Source organism: Numenius arquata, chromosome 14 (genome assembly GCF_964106895.1).
Source record: "Numenius arquata chromosome 14, bNumArq3.hap1.1, whole genome shotgun sequence".
Taxonomy (NCBI): Eukaryota; Metazoa; Chordata; class Aves; order Charadriiformes; family Scolopacidae; genus Numenius; species Numenius arquata.
In genome coordinates this window covers 17,197,519-17,213,407 of record NC_133589.1, presented here as the reverse complement: position 1 = coordinate 17,213,407, position 15,889 = coordinate 17,197,519, and the positions used below count along the sequence as shown (strand labels likewise).

At 68.3% G+C, this 15,889-nt stretch overlaps 2 protein-coding genes across 2 annotated transcripts; both read right to left on the bottom strand.

Annotated features, from left to right (window-relative positions):
* Positions 1 to 2,570: 2,570 nt before the first annotated feature.
* On the bottom strand, positions 2,571 to 3,434 carry MYADM (myeloid associated differentiation marker). The gene has a single exon (XM_074158726.1). It carries the CDS (start codon positions 3,432 to 3,434, stop codon positions 2,571 to 2,573), a length of 864 nt encoding a protein of 287 aa, XP_074014827.1.
* A 943-nt stretch (positions 3,435 to 4,377) lies between these two features.
* On the bottom strand, positions 4,378 to 7,489 carry SEPTIN12 (septin 12). The gene is made up of 9 exons (XM_074158785.1): positions 7,307 to 7,489; positions 6,468 to 6,596; positions 6,292 to 6,373; positions 6,051 to 6,188; positions 5,484 to 5,601; positions 5,310 to 5,405; positions 5,112 to 5,208; positions 4,835 to 4,886; positions 4,378 to 4,720 (listed from the first exon to the last, which is right to left on the bottom strand). The coding sequence occupies exons 1-9, from the start codon at positions 7,464 to 7,466 to the stop codon at positions 4,576 to 4,578; spliced, it is 1,017 nt and encodes a 338-aa protein (XP_074014886.1). The 5' UTR covers positions 7,467 to 7,489; the 3' UTR covers positions 4,378 to 4,575.
* Between the last annotated feature and the right edge of the window lie 8,400 nt (positions 7,490 to 15,889).

Genomic DNA, 15,889 nt, shown 5'->3' with positions numbered 1-15,889 from the left:
CCCGCCGCATCCTCCGCGGGGCCGGGGCTCCCGCCGCCGCCCCCGCCCCGGCCGCACTCACCCGGGCCCCGCGGCGGTGCCAGCTCCCCGCCGCCGCCGCCGCCGCCGCCGAGCCCCGGCCGCCCCGGGCCGTGCGCAGGAGCGCGCCGCCTCCCGCACCGCCTCCCGCGCCGCGGCACACCGACCCCTAGGGGGAGGAATGCACCGGCACCGCACCGCACCCGCACCGGGACCGGCATTGCACCGCACCGGCACCGCGACCAGGACAAGAACTTCACCGCACCGGCACCGTACCGAGACTGGGAACGGGACCGGGAGAGAGGCGTTGCATCTCACCGGCACCGCACCGGCACCGACAGTGCGCTGCACAGGCACCCCACCGCACCGGGACATGGACCGGGACCGAAACTGCACCTCACCGAGCACCGTACCGGGACAGGGATCGGCATTGCACCGCACCAGCACCGGCACCGGCACCACACTGGCGCTGGCACCGGTGCACCACACCAGCACCGGGGCTCCCCAGCACGGCATGGCACTGGGAGTCCCTCCGCTCAGCACCGGCACCGGGGCTCTCCCAGCAAGGCACAGACGGGCACCGGAGACCCCCAAAAGCCACCGTGTGCCCCATTTGGGGGATGCCCCACGGTGTCCCCCAGGTGCAGAGCCACAACGGGCTCCCTGGTCTGGGATCTCCCACCGGGCTGTTCCCCCTATCCTGGTGCAGGGAGCTGGGAGCCCCCCAAACCTCCTCCCGCACCCACCCCCAGCACCCCGCTGCCCACCCTGCCTCCTGCACCCCAGCCTCACCGCACCCCATGTGCCGGCACCGTCCACATGCCATCCGGAGCCGAACACGTTACCGGCACGAACCGCCACAACTCATAACCGGTGACAGCCGTCACCGTCACCGCGCTTCCCCCTGCCCCTTTCCTCCATGAATTTCAACCAACGCGGGCACTAAAAATAGCCGCGCTGGGGTGCTGGGCAGGGCTGTGCCCGGCTGGTGTGGTTTTCCCTTTATTTGCTCCCAAAATTCTGGCTCGGAGGCTGCGAGCGGCTCCCATGGCGCTGCTGGGAGGGCAAAGGCCGAGCCGTGCCACACGGTGTGACCGTGGCACCGCAGCACGCTCCCACCTCGCTGCCCGGGGTACAGGGGAGCAGCCCAGCCGGTGCCAGGGTGCTGCGGTCACAGGGTGATGGCCACCACGGGGACATGGGCAGGGTGATGGGGACACCCACCAGGCCACCCGGCAGTCCATGGCGTTGCCGTCACCGGCGGTGCTGGGAACCCCCACTGCGGTGGCCCTGGCGCAGGACACAGAGGTCCCACTCGCCCAGGAACCGTGGCACCCATGGGTGCCGTGCAGTGTCCAAGGCTGGGTCCGGGCTCTTTTGTCACCGCGGCAGCCAGTCTGCGCCATCTCGTGGCGGTGGGGACCCCAGCCACAGCCCCCAGCAAGCCCCGAGGTGGGGGGGATGGACCCCAACATGCCCCATGGCCCTGGCAGCCCCGAGGCAGCGGGGATGGCCCCAGGCTGTGACCAGTGCCAGGGCGAGCAGCAGCAGAGGCAGCAGCGCGGGCTGGGGACGGTGGCCCCAAAAGCCACCCCACGGCACCCATCCCACATCCGGGAGCGCCGTGCCAGGAGCTCTGCCCGCCGGGCACACCTTCCCCTGCCTGCACCCATCCCTATCTGCCTGCCTTCTTCCTGGTATACACCGTCCTCCCGGTGACATGTCTCAGCACCCCCAGCTCTGGTGGCACCCGGTGACAGCCACCCCCCCTTGCTCCGTGTGTCCCCCCCCAACTAGGGGACTCCCCGGTAGCCCCCAAGGGGTAAAGCAGCAGGCACTGGGCTCCTGCCAGCGCGGCTGCGACCAAACCCAGCGGGGCTCCCGCGGGGGTGACAGTGACAGTGGTGGTGACGAGGACCTGGCGGTGTTGGTGACAAGGGCCTGGCGGGCTCTCAGCCCCCGTCCACCCCCCCCCCCCAGCAGCCACATTCCTCCCGAACCAGTTCAGCAGGGTCCTCTGCGGGTGCCAAGGCAAAAATCATCTGGGTTGGGTTTTTCCTGGTCATGCCCTGTTTCACTCCGGTGTTGAGTCAACAAGGAGGAAAAAAGAAGATTTGCTGAAGCCCGGTGCCCCCCCCTCCCCGGGCATTGTCGGTGACCCCCCAGTGCTGCTGCTGCTCCTGGTGCCCCCCCGGTTTCTCACCCCCGAGCTCCCCACACCGCCAGGGAGGATCCCACAGAAAGCCAGGACGGGGAAGAAAGAGGAGGCAGAAGCAAGTGAAAAATGACCCAATTTAATCCCCAAGCCACCCCCCCCTCCCCGCCGCCCTCCAGCTCCAGGGTTCCAGGAGCACCCTGGTCCCACTCCCACCCTGGCCTCTCCCCGGCCGGGCTCCCCCCAGGAGCACCCCATGGCTCTCTTCTCCGGCGCGGGGCAAAGGAGCTTTCCGAGGCATCCGACCTCTTCCTCAGCTCCGCCGGCAGCCCCACACCAGCACCGGCCCCCAGCCGCGTCCCACCACCCCTCGCCCCACCGGGGCCACCCAGAGCCCTTATGAAGGGGTCCTGATGAAGACCATCCTGGTGGAGTAGACCAGGTCCACCAAGTAGGCGATGAGGTTGAAGATGGTGAGGAAGGTGACCCCCAGGTTCTTGTTCCAGGGGCAGTCACTGTTGCAGGAGTTGGGGCGGCTCGTGTTCTTGAAGTTGTAGTAGGGCCAGAGGATGGTGGCGGTGATGTACATCACCACGGCCAGGGCGCTGTAGCCCACCAGCATCTGCTCCAGCGGGCAGGGGATGTAGGCGAGGCACCGGCCGATGGTGAAGACGATGATGAGGAAGGTGATGATGAAGCAGATGGAGTAGACAGCCACGCACCACTGCAGGCCAGGCTTCGAATGGTACTTATCCAGCAAGGAGAAGATGAGGCAGGCCACGTAGACTTCAAAGACCTTGAGGAGCCCGGGCACGGTGGAGAGGAAGCTGCTGATGTCCCCTGGCTTGGCGCGGGTCAGCCCCACCTCAATGGCGTAGGCGAGGAAGCAGAGGCAGGAGGCGGTGGTGGCCACGGCCTTCTCAGCACAGTGGCTGCTGCAGGGGCTGCCGATGGAGGTGGAAGGGTAGACCACCGAGGTGGTGAAGACCATCAAGGCCGCCAGCATGGAGAAAGCCGAGGTGAAGTCATCCCAGGAGATGGGCAGCTTGGGGTAGAGCTCCAGCAGCTCCAGCAGGAGCACCAGCAGCGTCACGGCGAAGCAGAAGCACCAGGTGAACATGCACCATGTCCCGTAGGTGCTGTTGTACTCCCCCGTGGAGGCCACCAAGCTGAAGGCGAGGCAGGACAGCACGACGGCAAAGAGCCGGGCGATGCCCACCCAGGAGGTGACAGCACGGAGGTTCACCGTGGCCACAGCCATGCTCCCGGCCAGCTCTCCCACCCACGCCGCGCGCCGGGAAATGGGTGCTGCCGGCAGCCGCTCTTATCTGGGTGCCGGGACGGAGGGGTGGGGCGCGGGGCAGGGAGCCGCCGGTGTCCCCCCCCCCAGCCCCGACACTGAGCCACCCGTGCCGAGGACCCCCCGGCTCTGCTGCCACCGCCACCGCCGCGGCTGCCACCGCCTCGCCGGGGTGGCTGCTGGGGGCTGGCGGTGGCAGCGGCACGGGCGGGTGGATCATTAACGCGGGGCCGGGCGAAGGGTGCCGGTGCTTGCCGTGACGCCGAGCCCCGCGGCGGGGCCGGGGTGGTGGCGGGGGGGGGGAACGGGACACAGGGAGCCGCCGTCCTGGCAGTGTGCCCCAGCCCTGCCCATGGCAGGAGGCACAAAAGGACCTTTCATGCACCCCCCCCCCAAAGCACCGGGGGGGTGTGTAGGGGGGGGATGCTCGAGGAGACACCTCCATCCCCACACCAAGGCTGGGGGCGGGGGGGGCAGCCAGCAGGGCAGCACCCACGGGGTCCACCCGAAGGGTTTGGGGGTGCCCCTGGCAGGGGGGTGCCACAGCGGGGAGCAGCTGGGTGTAGATCCCACCCCCCCCACACCCAGTTTGGAGGTGGCAGCTCCGCACCTCTCCCAGCACCTCCGCCACCCGATAAGCGGCTCAAAGTCCGGCTGTGCCAGCTGCCGTCACCCGGCGGGGCGGGTGGGGTGACCGCGGGGAGGGGACTGCCACCCTGCCCGCCCCCACCACCTGGGGTGCCACCAGCACCCCGCCAGTGCCGGCACCGGGCACCCCAGCAGCGCCGTGGGGAAGTCTCCCCCCCCCACCATGTCCCCAGCGGCCGGAGCAGCACAGGATGGTGGTGGCACGTCAGAAGCAGGGGGTCCGGCGGGAGGATGATGATGGTGAAGGCTGAAGGCTCCAGGTTGACCTTTAATGTCATGCAGGGTCCAGGGTGTCTGTGTCCATGGTGGAGCTTAGGGATGAGGGACCCGGGCACCCGACCCGTGGCACTCTTGGGGGGGCTCCTCACCCCAGGCAGGGTCCGGGCACAGCCGCTGGTGGGCAGTGGACGAGGACGGGGGTCCAGCGGCGACTCTGGGGGGCACACATGGTGGCTCAGATGTCGCTGCCACCCTCGCCCTTGCCGGGCAGCCCGTTGGGGGGGCTCGGGGCCGGCCGGTTGCTCTCGTTCAGCCGCCGCACGCGGTAGCTCTCGTAGTGGACGTTGTGGGTGATGTCCTTCAGGTCCTGCAGGTGGGACCTGCCCGGGGTAGCAATGGGGAGGGAAGGGCATCAAGTCACCATCCTTGCTGTCACTGTGTCCCCCCCCCGGGGTGCTATCCCCCCCCTCGCCCCGTTTCTCCCCCCCCCTCACCGGATCAGCAGGTCCTGCAGGAGGGGGAACTCGCAGTGCGCCGGGTTCTCCACTGCAAAGCAAGGCAGAGCAGGCAGCGTGCAGGCAGGGTGCAGGCAGGGGCGGGGGGGGATGCCCAGGGAGCACATCCCGGCAGGCTCCAGGTACCACCGGAGCACCCCCCCACACCCCGGCTCAGCACCCGCCCAGGCAGGGATGCACCCATGGGTGCTGCTCCCTGCACCCCCCGTTGGACCCCCCCACCCCATACCTGGGGGGTGCAAGGGGCTGCGCTCACCTTCGATGATGCCCCACTTGGTCTTGCGGCCCAGCACCCGCTTGCCGTTCACCTGGTGCTCCTGGTCCGCCCCCACCACGGCGAAGGGGATCTTCTCCTGCCGGCGCAGAGGAGAGTGCTTGCCCCGGGGTGTTGCCGGCCCCCCCGCACCCCCACCAGGGACAGCAGCACCCCCCAGTCCCAGCACCCACAACTCACCCGAATCCGGTCGTTCAGCGCCCTGTCATCTGGGTCCTGGTCAAAGTCTTCTTGTGGGTACACACTGATGGCGTGGGTCTTCAGGTCCTCCTGGATCTGCAGGATACAGGGCTTGAGTTGGGGTTCGGGGGGAATATGGGACACCCCAGGAGCCCCTCAGGGACCTGTCCTCACCCGTTGCTTGAACTCTGCCCGTTCCTCCAGGGTGAGCGTGTCGGCTTTGGCGATCACTGGCACCACGTTGACAATCTTACTGAGCCGCCGCATGAACTCCAGGTCCAACGGGCGCAGCCTGCCAAGGACCACCATCACCCCAGGGTGACCCCCATGACCACCACCCCAAGGTGACACCACCACCACCATCACCCCAGGGTCACCCTACCATCACCACCCTGGGGTGACACCACCACCACCCCAGGGTCACCTGCACCACCATCACCCTGGGGTTAGTCCACCACCACCATCACCTCAAAGTGACCCCACCACCACCATCACCCTAGGGTGACCCCACAACTGCCATCACCTTAGGGTGACCCCACCACCACCCCAGGGTGACACCACCATCATCATCCCAGGGTGACCCCACCACCACCATCACCCCAGGGTGACCCACACCACCACCATCACCCCAGGGTGACACTCCCACCCCCACTCCCCTTGGGTTACCTCACCATCACCACCCTGGGATGACCCACACCACCAAGCAGGGAGCACCCATGGGTGCTGTGAGTGCAGACTCACCAGTGACCCGTGGGGGGTACGAAGTAGACACATCCATGGACCCGGGTGTCCGGGATCTTCCTCTTGCGGGTGATGAGGATCTCCTCACGCAGGTACCTCTCGTATTGCTCATTGATGTATTTGATGATGGGATCCCAGCTGGGGATGAGGAGTTGAGGGACAGCATCTGAGCTCAACCACCCCCACCCCCCCAAGAATTCCCACCCACCAAGCTGGGATGGTGCACCCAGTTGTGTCCTACCAGTTCTCATTGTTGATCTGGTCCCCGAACCCCGGCGTGTCTGTCACCGTCAGCTTCATCTTCACGCCCTTTTCCTCGATGACTATGGGGCAGAAATGTAGGTCAGCGGGGACCGAGCATCGGGGTCCCCCGCTTCTCCCCATGGTTGGTGGGACACCCCATGGTGGTGACCTTACCGTGGGTGACGGACTGCAGCTGCACCGTCTTGGGGATGCGCTCCTCCTGGCCGGGCTGTGAGGCTTTGCGGCTCACCTTGGACTTGAAGAGGGTGTTGACCATCGTCGACTTCCCCAGCCCACTCTGCCCTGCGGGGGAGGCCGACAGCTCCAGCTTATCCTCCGCCATAAATTAATTCCCCCCAGAGGAATTAACAGCTCAGTATCCATTTGGGAACATCCCAGAGGTTGGCATAGCTCAGGTTTATCCCCTAATAAATATATTCCCCAGAATGATTAACACCTTGGTACCTACTTGGGAGCATCCCAGAGGTTGGGATAGCTCCAGTTTATCCCAAATGAATTTATTCCCCGAGGGGGTAACACCTTGGCACCGATTTAGGAACATCCCAGAGGTTGGGATAGCTCTGGTTTATCCCCCAGTAAATACATTGCCAAAGGTGATAACACCTTGGTACCTACTTGGGAGCATCCTGGAAGTTTGGATAGCTCTGGCTTGTCCCCCAATAAATTTATTCCCCAAGGTGATAATGCCTCGGCACCCATTTGGGAACATCCCAGAGGTTGGGATAGCTCCGGTTTATCCCCTAATAAATATATTCCCCTGGATGGTAACACCTTAGCATCCATTTGGGAGCATCCCAGCGGTTGGGATGAGCTCACCCACCAGCATCGCTATGTTATCAGGTACGGGACATTGCTCCTCTTCAATTTCTTGCTGCTTAAATCCCTTTTAAATCCCTTAAAATCCCATAAAAGCATCATGTCCCCCAGCACGGTGGCATCAGAGCCAGGATTCCCACCCCACACCGGGAGCAAACCCCCCGGCCGGCGCTCACCCACAACCATGATGTTGAACTCAAAGCCCATCTTCATGGTTTTGATTTTCATCTGGTCGAGCACGGCTTCGATGCCCACGTAACCGAAGAGCTGGCAACCCGCCGGGCCGGGCGCCGCGGTGAGGGACATCTCCTCCTCCGGCGCGGCCGGCGGCTCCATGCTGTGCTCCTCAGGCTCCAGGCTGTCCCCTGCACGGGTGGGCAAAGGCGGGGTGAGCCCAGACCCCCCCCCCCCCCCGCCACCACCGTTGCCCCAGCAGCAGCCGCCCTGGCGGGCACGCAGCCCCGGCACATTCCTGGTAGCCGGTGAGGCTCGGCATGGCAACGGGACATGCTGGCCCCCCAGAGATGGAGGGGGACAGAGAGATGCCGTGGTGGCATCCAGGGGGTGGCCGTGCCACTGGGCAGCCCTGTCCGAAGCCCTGCCATGCCACCAGGCTCTGTGAGGTGGTGGCATGGGGTACGGTGGCCACCACCGGCATTCTTCATCCAGCCCACGCTGCCACCCACACCGAGGCCACCTCCTTCAGCACCCGCACCAGTTGCACTGAGGATGTGCCACCCCACATCAGACCTGGGCACCCCCAGAGGGTGTTGGGGACAGGCATGGGGTTCGCCCGGGGGACCGTGCCCAGAGCGTGCCCCAGCCTGGGGACCACCAGAGCCCCCTGCCCGCCCCAGCCCTTTGTGTGGCAGCTTGAGGGGCCCCCCGAGCCCTTTCCTTCTCCTCCTCCTCCTCCTCCTCCTCCTCCTCCTCCTCCTGCTGCTGCCCAGCACGGCCATTGTTCCGGTCCTACCTCAGCGCCGCAGTGCCCTCGCTCAGCACCCCGCTATGATCGGGGGGGGTCCCTCAGGCACCATCAACGTCCCCGTCCCCATCAGCGCCACAGCCAGCCCCCGGCTGGCACCAAACCCGGTTCTGGCGAGGCTGCCGCTCCCACACATGACCAGCATGGCAATATGGCAATATCCCTCCCCCTCTCCCTCCTCCCCCCCCCCACCCCCTTCCTTTCCCAGCCCCCTCCCCGTCACAGCCAAACCCCTGTGATGAGTTTGCTGGTTGCCCGGTGGGCTGGAGAAGGTGCCCACCTGGCTGTGCCCACCTGGCACTGCTCAGCCTCCAGCCAGGCCAAGGCAGGTGGGGACCTCAGGAGAGGGATGACACACACACACCCCCCCCCGTGAATGGCACCCATCACCCCCAGGAAGGGGGTGCGCTCGGCTGCGGGTACCATCCCCGCCGGCACCCTGGGACCGGGGACCACCCTGCACGGTGGGGCGAGGTGAGGGGTGGTGGCCCTGCCACCCACCACCCACCCCGCTGCCGCAGTGCCCCACGGCGCCTGCGTCTCCCCCCCACGCCGCAGCCTCCCTGCCTGCCACATATGTGCCAGCCGGTTCCTGGCGTCGGCGGGGCTTGGAGCGGCAGCTTGCCGATGGCCGAGGGAGACGAGCCACCCTGCCAAGGCCACAGCCGTGTGCCGCACAGCCTGAGGACACGGCACATGCGGGCAGGGACCTGCCCGAGCCCCCCCATGGGGGGGACGGGACCAAGAGATGATGGAGCCAAACACGCCCGTTGCCACAGAAACAGCATCCCAACGGTTGGGGGGGGGGGGGCACCCAGCACCCTGTGCCCACCCGTGGGTGCAAATCTCACCATGGCAGGATGCTGGGGAGGGTGGCAGGGTTGGGGACAGCAGTGCCATGTGTCCCAGCTGCCCTCCATCCACCCCACACCCCCCCCCCGCCGCGGTTCGGGGTGTTCCTCGGAAGTGGCGAAACAGCCAAAGGACTTCCTGGCGACAGCGGTGACACCCGGCCACAGAGGGGCGAGGGCAGGCTCCCGTGGGGACCCACCCACCCCGCTGGGCTGCTCAGGGGGGCAGGCAGGGTGGTGGGACCCCGGCCCCCCACCCTGCACCCCTACCTTGTCCCGTTCACCCCCAGGACACATCCAGAAGCAAGCGATGCAGCCGCCGACCGACCACCACCGGCACCGTGTGGTCCTTGCACCCCTCCCAGCTCCCAACACGGGGTGCTGCACCCACAAACTGCCTTCCCCCCCCCCACCCCACCCCGTCCCTGCCCTTGCTGCCGAAAACACCCGTGGGCAACGGCTGGCAGCCGGGTGGCCACGTGGAAGCTCTTCGGCATCACCGTGCACCTCCGGGGCTAATGGCTCCTGCAGCCAGACCTGTTCGAGGACTCATTAAAGATGCTCTTATTTTCCAGGCAGGGACGGGTAATCCCGGGTCCGTGGTCTCCTCCACGGATTTAATTACTGATGCGGGGCTAATTGGCCGGTTCCCTGGGGAAGTCTGTAATAAGGTTCCAGGGGTGGAGGGCGCTGGGAGAGGATGAGCCAGGAGAGGAGCTCCCGGCCCGGCTGCTCGTCACCGCACCGAACCAGGCATCGGATGGGGACAGCGTGGCTCCAGATTGAGTGGGCACGGGGGAGCTGGCCCCTCCGGCACAGGGATGGAGGATTTTGGGGATGTGGAGAGAAAAGTGGCCACCACACCGAGGAGGAGCATCTCCATCCACCCGGCTGAGCGTGACCCAGAAATTCCAACACCTCTCCCAGCACCGAGCGCAACCCAAGGGGACAGCGGTGACAATCCCCAGGGGTGGCCGGACTCGGAGCCATCCTGCCCGGCTGGCTGTGGCGCAGACGGGAGCCACGGCACGGGGCCGGTGGCAAGCAGAAGTGAGCCGGCGGGCGAAACCCTCTGCCTGCCCGCAGGGGACCAGGGACCGAGGGGCTCACCCTGCCCTGCTGGCAGCACCCCCCTGCCCGTACGCCCCCCCCTGCCCGCTGCCACCACGGCCATCCCTACCTGGGCGAGCCGGCCGGAGCCGGGGCTGCTGCCGCCGTCGAGAGCTGGTCACCGGGGCCAAATGGCTCCTGGGGTGCAAGGCGGGGAGGGTGGCTGCAGCCCACGGCTCCTCCTCCGCTCCTTCTCCTCCTCCTCCTCCTCCTCCTCGCCCAGGGCTCTGCGTGGGCGACCCGGCGTGGAAGTGAAACACGGCGGCCGCTGGCTGGCTTTAGAGCTTCCTCCCACGGGGCGCGGGACCGAGCCTGCCACGCTGCCCCACGGCCACCCACGGGTGCCAGCGGCTGGGGGCCGTGGTGGCCTCCCGGGAGAGGAAACGGCGCGTCCCCACCTCTTCCTGGCAGAGAAACCGCTGTGGCCGGCAGCCCCTGCCAGTCCCGTGCCATCTGCAGGGCAGCCGGTGCCCACACGCTGCCTGCTGGCTCGCACCACGCTTAGCCACCCTGCCAAACCCCGGCTCAGCCCTGAGCACTGTCCCCTCGTGTCCCCATCACCCCGGCTCAGCCCTGAGCACCTTCCCTTGTCCCCATCAACCCGTCTTGGCTCTGAGCACCATCCCCCCTGTGTCCCCATCACCCTGGTTTGGCCCCGAGCACCATCCCCCTGTGTGCCCATTGTCCTGGCTCATCTCCAAGCACTGTCCCCTCCATGTCCCCATCGCCCCAGCTCATCCCCGAGCACCATGGCCTTATCACCGTCCCCCCGTGTCCCCATCACCTTGGCTCAACCCCAAACACTGTCCCCCTGTGTTTCCGTTACCCCAGGTCATCCCCAAGCACCGTCCCCTGTGTCCTCATCACCCCGGTTCAGCCCTCAGCACTGTCCCCCAGTGTCCCCATCACCCCAGCTCATCCCAAGCACCATCCCCCCATGTCCCCGTCACCGCGGCTCATCCCCAAGTACTGTCCCCCCACTGTCCCCATCACCTCAGCCCATGCCCGACCACTGTGTCCCCAGCACCCCGGCTCAGCCCTGAGCACTGTCTCCTTGTGTCCCCATCACCCCAGCTCATCCCAAGCACCATCCCCCCATGTCCCCGTCACCGCGGCTCAGCCCTGAGCACTGTCCCCCCACTGTCCCCATCACCTGACTCAGCCCTGAGCACTGTCCCCATCACCTGGCTCGTCCCTGAGCACTGACCCTCCCTTGTCCCCATCACCCCAGCTCAGCCCTGAGCACCGTCCCTGTGTCCCCATCACCCTGGCTCATCCCCAAGCACTGTCCCCCCTCTGTCCCCGTCACCCCGGCTCAGCCCTGAGCACTGTCCCCATCACCCCAGCTTGTCCCTGACCCCCCCCGCCTTGTCCCCATCACCCCAGCTCAGCCCCAAGCACTGTGTCCCCATGTCCTCATCACTGCAGGTCAGCCCCAAGCATTGTCCCACTGCATCCCCATCACACTGGCTCAGCCCCGAGCACTGTGTCCCCGTCACCCCGGCTCGTCCCCGAGCACCGTCCCCCCCATGTCCCCGTCACCCCGGCTTGTCCCTGAGCACCGTCCCTGCCTCCCTGGCCAGCGGCGGGGCAGGCGGGCTGGCTGGGCAGCGCGGCCGGGGGCATTGCTGGGGGATGATTCACCCAGCCCGGAGCAGATGTATGGATGCCTTCGCCGGCGTCAGTACTTAGGAGCCCGGCGACGGCGGCTCCCATGACACCCCAGCGAGACGGGACACGAGCCCCAAACACCCAAACAGGGAGCACCGGCGGCGGTGGCGGCCGCCCCCTGGGCCACCCCGTGTCCTCCAGCCTTCCTGGGAGCAGCCGCTAGGGAGGGAGGGGGACACTGGGGTGGGGGGGGGTGTCCCTCACCCCATGCGTGGGGACACGCTTGGGTTCAGCGGTGCCCACAGCGGCGCAGGGGGAGCCGAGGGCACGGCTGTGCCGGGGAGCCCCACATCCTTCCCCCCCCACCCCTCCCCAGCATGAGGCGCGCGCCGAGCACGCCTGAGCGCACCTTGGCCCCCCGCCACCTCCTCCGCCCCCCCGCGGGGAGGGAGGAACAGGATCCCTGCCCGTGCCAAGGCCGCCGAGGAGGGATGAGGAGGGAAGAAAGCGCTGGACGCGGGACAAGATGGGGGCGATAGCCGGCACGCGCCGGGCCCCCGCCGCTGCCGCCGATGGGCCACATGTGTCCCGACCTGTCTCCCTGCGCCGGGGAAAACGATTAGCGCCGGGGCGGCGCGGGAAGCTCGCCAGGCACCCCCGGGGACGGGGTGGGACGGGAGCCCTGCCAGCGCCACGCTCGGCTCCATGCCGCATGGGCCCCCCCCCCCGCCCTACACGCCACGCGCCGGGCGGCATCCAACGTGCCCCACGGCACCTGCGGGGATGGAGGGGGGGAGATGCTGGGGGTCATCCGGGAGGCATTGTCCCCAGTGTCACCATGGCCCTGCATCAACACCCTCCTTGGCATCGATGGATGAAGGTGGCAGGGGTCACCGGGCGGGGGGTGGGGGGGTTGGCAACACTGTACCCAGCAAGGGGGTCCCGGTGGGAAGAGGGGACAGGAGCGAGTCCTACCGTGCTCCGGTGTCACCGCAGCCCAGCCGCCGTCTGCAGCCTCGCCGGGAGCTGCCGCCACCATGCAGGGTCCCCATGGCCCCACCAGCCCGGCTCTGGGGGGGTTCGCCCCGGCTCTGCCACCACCTCCGGGTGCCGCTGGGGTCCCCACGGCCGGCACCAGCACCAGCCCCCCGAGGAAGGCGGGCTGGGAGCTCACTTGCACCGTCTGCGGCTGGGACACCAGCTTGAAGGGGGCGGCCTGGGGGGCCAGCGGCGGCCGTGGCCCCTCAGCCCTCCCCGGGCAGGGGGCTGCGGGGGCCGGGGCTGCCTCCCCCTGGCCCTGGGGGAGCAGCGGGGGCCGGTGGACTGGGTTGGGGCCGGCACCAAGGCTGACCCTCAGCTGTGGCCGGGGATGGATGTGGGGGGCCGTGTCCCACCCCACTGGCCCCTCGGGGAGCGTGGGCAGCCCCGGGGCTGTCTCGGTGCCATCGTATGGGACTGGGGAGGAGGAGGAGGAGGAGGAAGGCTGGTGTGTGCGGGACTGGTCACTCTGGGTCCCCCACAGCGGTGGGTCCAGCGGGGGGGTCCCCATCCCTGGCTCCTCAGCGATGTGCAGGTCCAGCGCTGGCAACGAGCCGTGGCTGGTGGTAGCCCCACGCAGGGGATGCTCCAACTCCACAGGGAAGACGCTGCCGTGGGACGGGACCTTCTTCAGGCCGGGGCCGGCAGCCGGGGGGGTGCCCGGCAGCTGGGGGGGCCCGGTGGGCGCGGGGCTCTCCAGGCTGGAGGACGAGCTGCGGAGGCTCTCGCCGTCGCTGCCCGGCCCCGCGGCGAAGCCCCGGCGGGTCTGGAAGGAGGCGATGCGGGAGATGCCGGTGCCGCCGTTGGCTCGGCCGGCGGAGAGGCTGGTGCTGAGCCGGCTGCGCAGCACGGGGCTGGGAGCCGGGCTGGGGATGGTGGCCGTGCCTGAGCGGGGCGAGTGGCCGGGCTGCAGCGGCCGGTGGCTCTCGGTGCCCGAGGACAACAGGGGCACTGGCGGGGAGCCGGGCGCCTCGTCCCCATCCTCTGCCTCAAACGACTTCTTGAGGGCTGGGGACAGAGAGAGAGAGACACGGTGGCGTGAGAGTGGCACCCACCGGGCTCTGCCCCTTCCCCAGCTGACCCCCACGGCCACCCCTGTGCACGGACCCCCAGCCGCGCCAGCACCCGGCGGTGCCCCCCCCGCGCAGCCGGGTGCCAAAGGGCCGCTTGTGACCCCGTCCCAGATGGGACAGCAGCTCGGCGCCGGCGGCCCCATGGCCCTGCCGCATTGTTCCCGGCGGTTTCTATCATTGTTGCCTGCGGTTTCCCTGCGCCCGGCCGGCCGGTGCCGCCGGCTCCCCGCGCAGCACACTGCCCGCTTTATTCCCCCTGTAAGGCATCCGGCCCCGAGTAACCGGATCCCGACCCTCTCCCCCTTCCATCCATCCAACAGCCATGCTGGGAAGGATTCCTGCCCCTTTACAGAGCGTTAACCCTGAAGCCTACTGACGGCGAGGCAGGCCGGAGCGGTCGCTACACGCGGCAGGAAGGTGCCAGCCCACGTGGCAGGCTGCAGCCGTGCCTCCCATGCGGCTTCGCAGCAGCGACGGCAACCACGAGCCCACGCCGTGGCCCCGGGGCTGTTGTTGGTGCCAATGTGCCCCCCACACGGGCACCCCCACCACCGCCCCATGGGCATCACAGCGCCTGGCTCCGGTGCAAAGCTTCTTGCCGGAGCAGCCGCTGGGTGCTTTGGCAGTGGTGGGGGACCCCCTCTCCCCCTGGGCACCGTGGCCCGGCTGGGCCCCCCCAGGAGCCGTGCCGCTGCCAGCTCTGCCGAAGCGGCACTGTTTGGTGCCGGCAGCCGGTTCCCTGGCCCCCGGGAGAGCGTGGGGGGGCCCAGCCCCCTGCCGGGCAGCCTTCCTCACCCCCCGCTGCCAAGCAGCGGGTGGCTGCCTCCGGCGGGGATGCTGGGGAGGGGGGGCACAGCCCATGCTGCACCCCTCCATCCCTGCCACGCCGGCACGTGTGCCAGCCTGCCCCAGCATGGCACCCGCCAGCACCAGGCAGCCTTCGCCCTCCTCTTCCTCAGCCCCGTGGCTGCTGCCCTGGTGCCGGTGGGGGGGGGTCCCGTTCCTGTCCCCTCCCCAGCCTCACCTCTGTGCCCGGGGCTGGGCAGGGGTCAGGGGCCAGGGCCGCGGGCGCTGCTAATAACAGCTCTCCTCCGGGCAGGTATTTCTCCGGTTGGTCCTGCCCTGCTCCACCGGCCAGGTTGCCGGGGGCCATGGGGACAGTGGCCCCCTCCCTGCATCCATCTCACTGCTTCGGCACCGCCAGGGCCAGGCAAAATGCCTCTTTTCACCCCAAACCTGCCCCCGGTTACATGTCCTCACCCATCACTTTGGCTGCTGTATCCGGGGCGACGGGCAGAGTGCAGGGAGCGTGGCAGAAATGGGGGCGAGGGCTGCAGAGGGAGATGGGGGGGTGGCAGTGGGATATTGGGGTGGGGGGGTTGTGGGGAGAGCTGGTAGGGGGATTTAGCTGGGGTGGTAAGGGGATTGGGGGGGTGACAAGGGGTTTCGGGGTGGGGGGGCGAGGGTGGTCGGGGGGGTGGCAGTGACGGGAGGGGTGGTAGGGGATTGAGGGAGGGGTGGAAGAGGAACGGGGGGGGGGATGGCAGGGATAGAGGGATGGCAGGGGGGTTAGGAGGGTGGCTGGGGCGGTGGGGGGGTGTCAGGTCTTTGAGGCGGGGGGTGTCAGGGGTTTCAGGGGGTGGTGGGCGAGGTGGGGGGGTGGGGGTGGCAGGGACGGAGCGGGTAGCAGGGGGGTTTTGGGGGGGGGGTGGGAGAGGAGGGGGGCGGGGGATGGCAGGGACGGAGGAGTGGCAGGGGGTTTTGAGGGGGGTGGCAGGGGGTTTCCAGGGGGTAGCGAGTGAGATGGGAGGGGGGATGCAGGGATGGAGTGGGTGGCAGGGGGTTTTGGGGGGGTGGCAGGAGGTTTCCAGGGGGTGGCGAGTGAGATGGGGGGGGGGGGGGGGATGGCAGGGATGGAGTGGGTGGCAGGGGGTTTTGGGGGGGTGATGGGCGAGGTAGGGGGGGATGGCAATGATGGGGGGGTGGGGATGGTTGGCCGGGGTTGGGGGCGTCCCGGCAGCGGCGGGGTTAAGGTGCCCGGGGTAGGTGAACACATTCCTCCCCGGCGAGGGCAGCAGCAGCCCCGGGGTC

Excerpts from the sequence above, each read along its gene's own strand:
- SEPTIN12 (XM_074158785.1), bottom strand. The coding sequence starts at position 7,466 with ATGGAGCCGCCGGCCGCGCCGGAGGAGGAGATGTCCCTCACCGCGGCG. Across the intron at positions 6,374-6,467 it reads GCTGCAGTCCGTCACCCACG|TCATCGAGGAAAAGGGCGTG; the intron begins GTAAGGTCACCA and ends TCTGCCCCATAG. Across the intron at positions 6,189-6,291 it reads CAGATCAACAATGAGAACTG|CTGGGATCCCATCATCAAAT; the intron begins GTAGGACACAAC and ends CCTCATCCCCAG.
- MYADM (XM_074158726.1), bottom strand. The coding sequence starts at position 3,434 with ATGGCTGTGGCCACGGTGAACCTCCGTGCTGTCACCTCCTGGGTGGGC.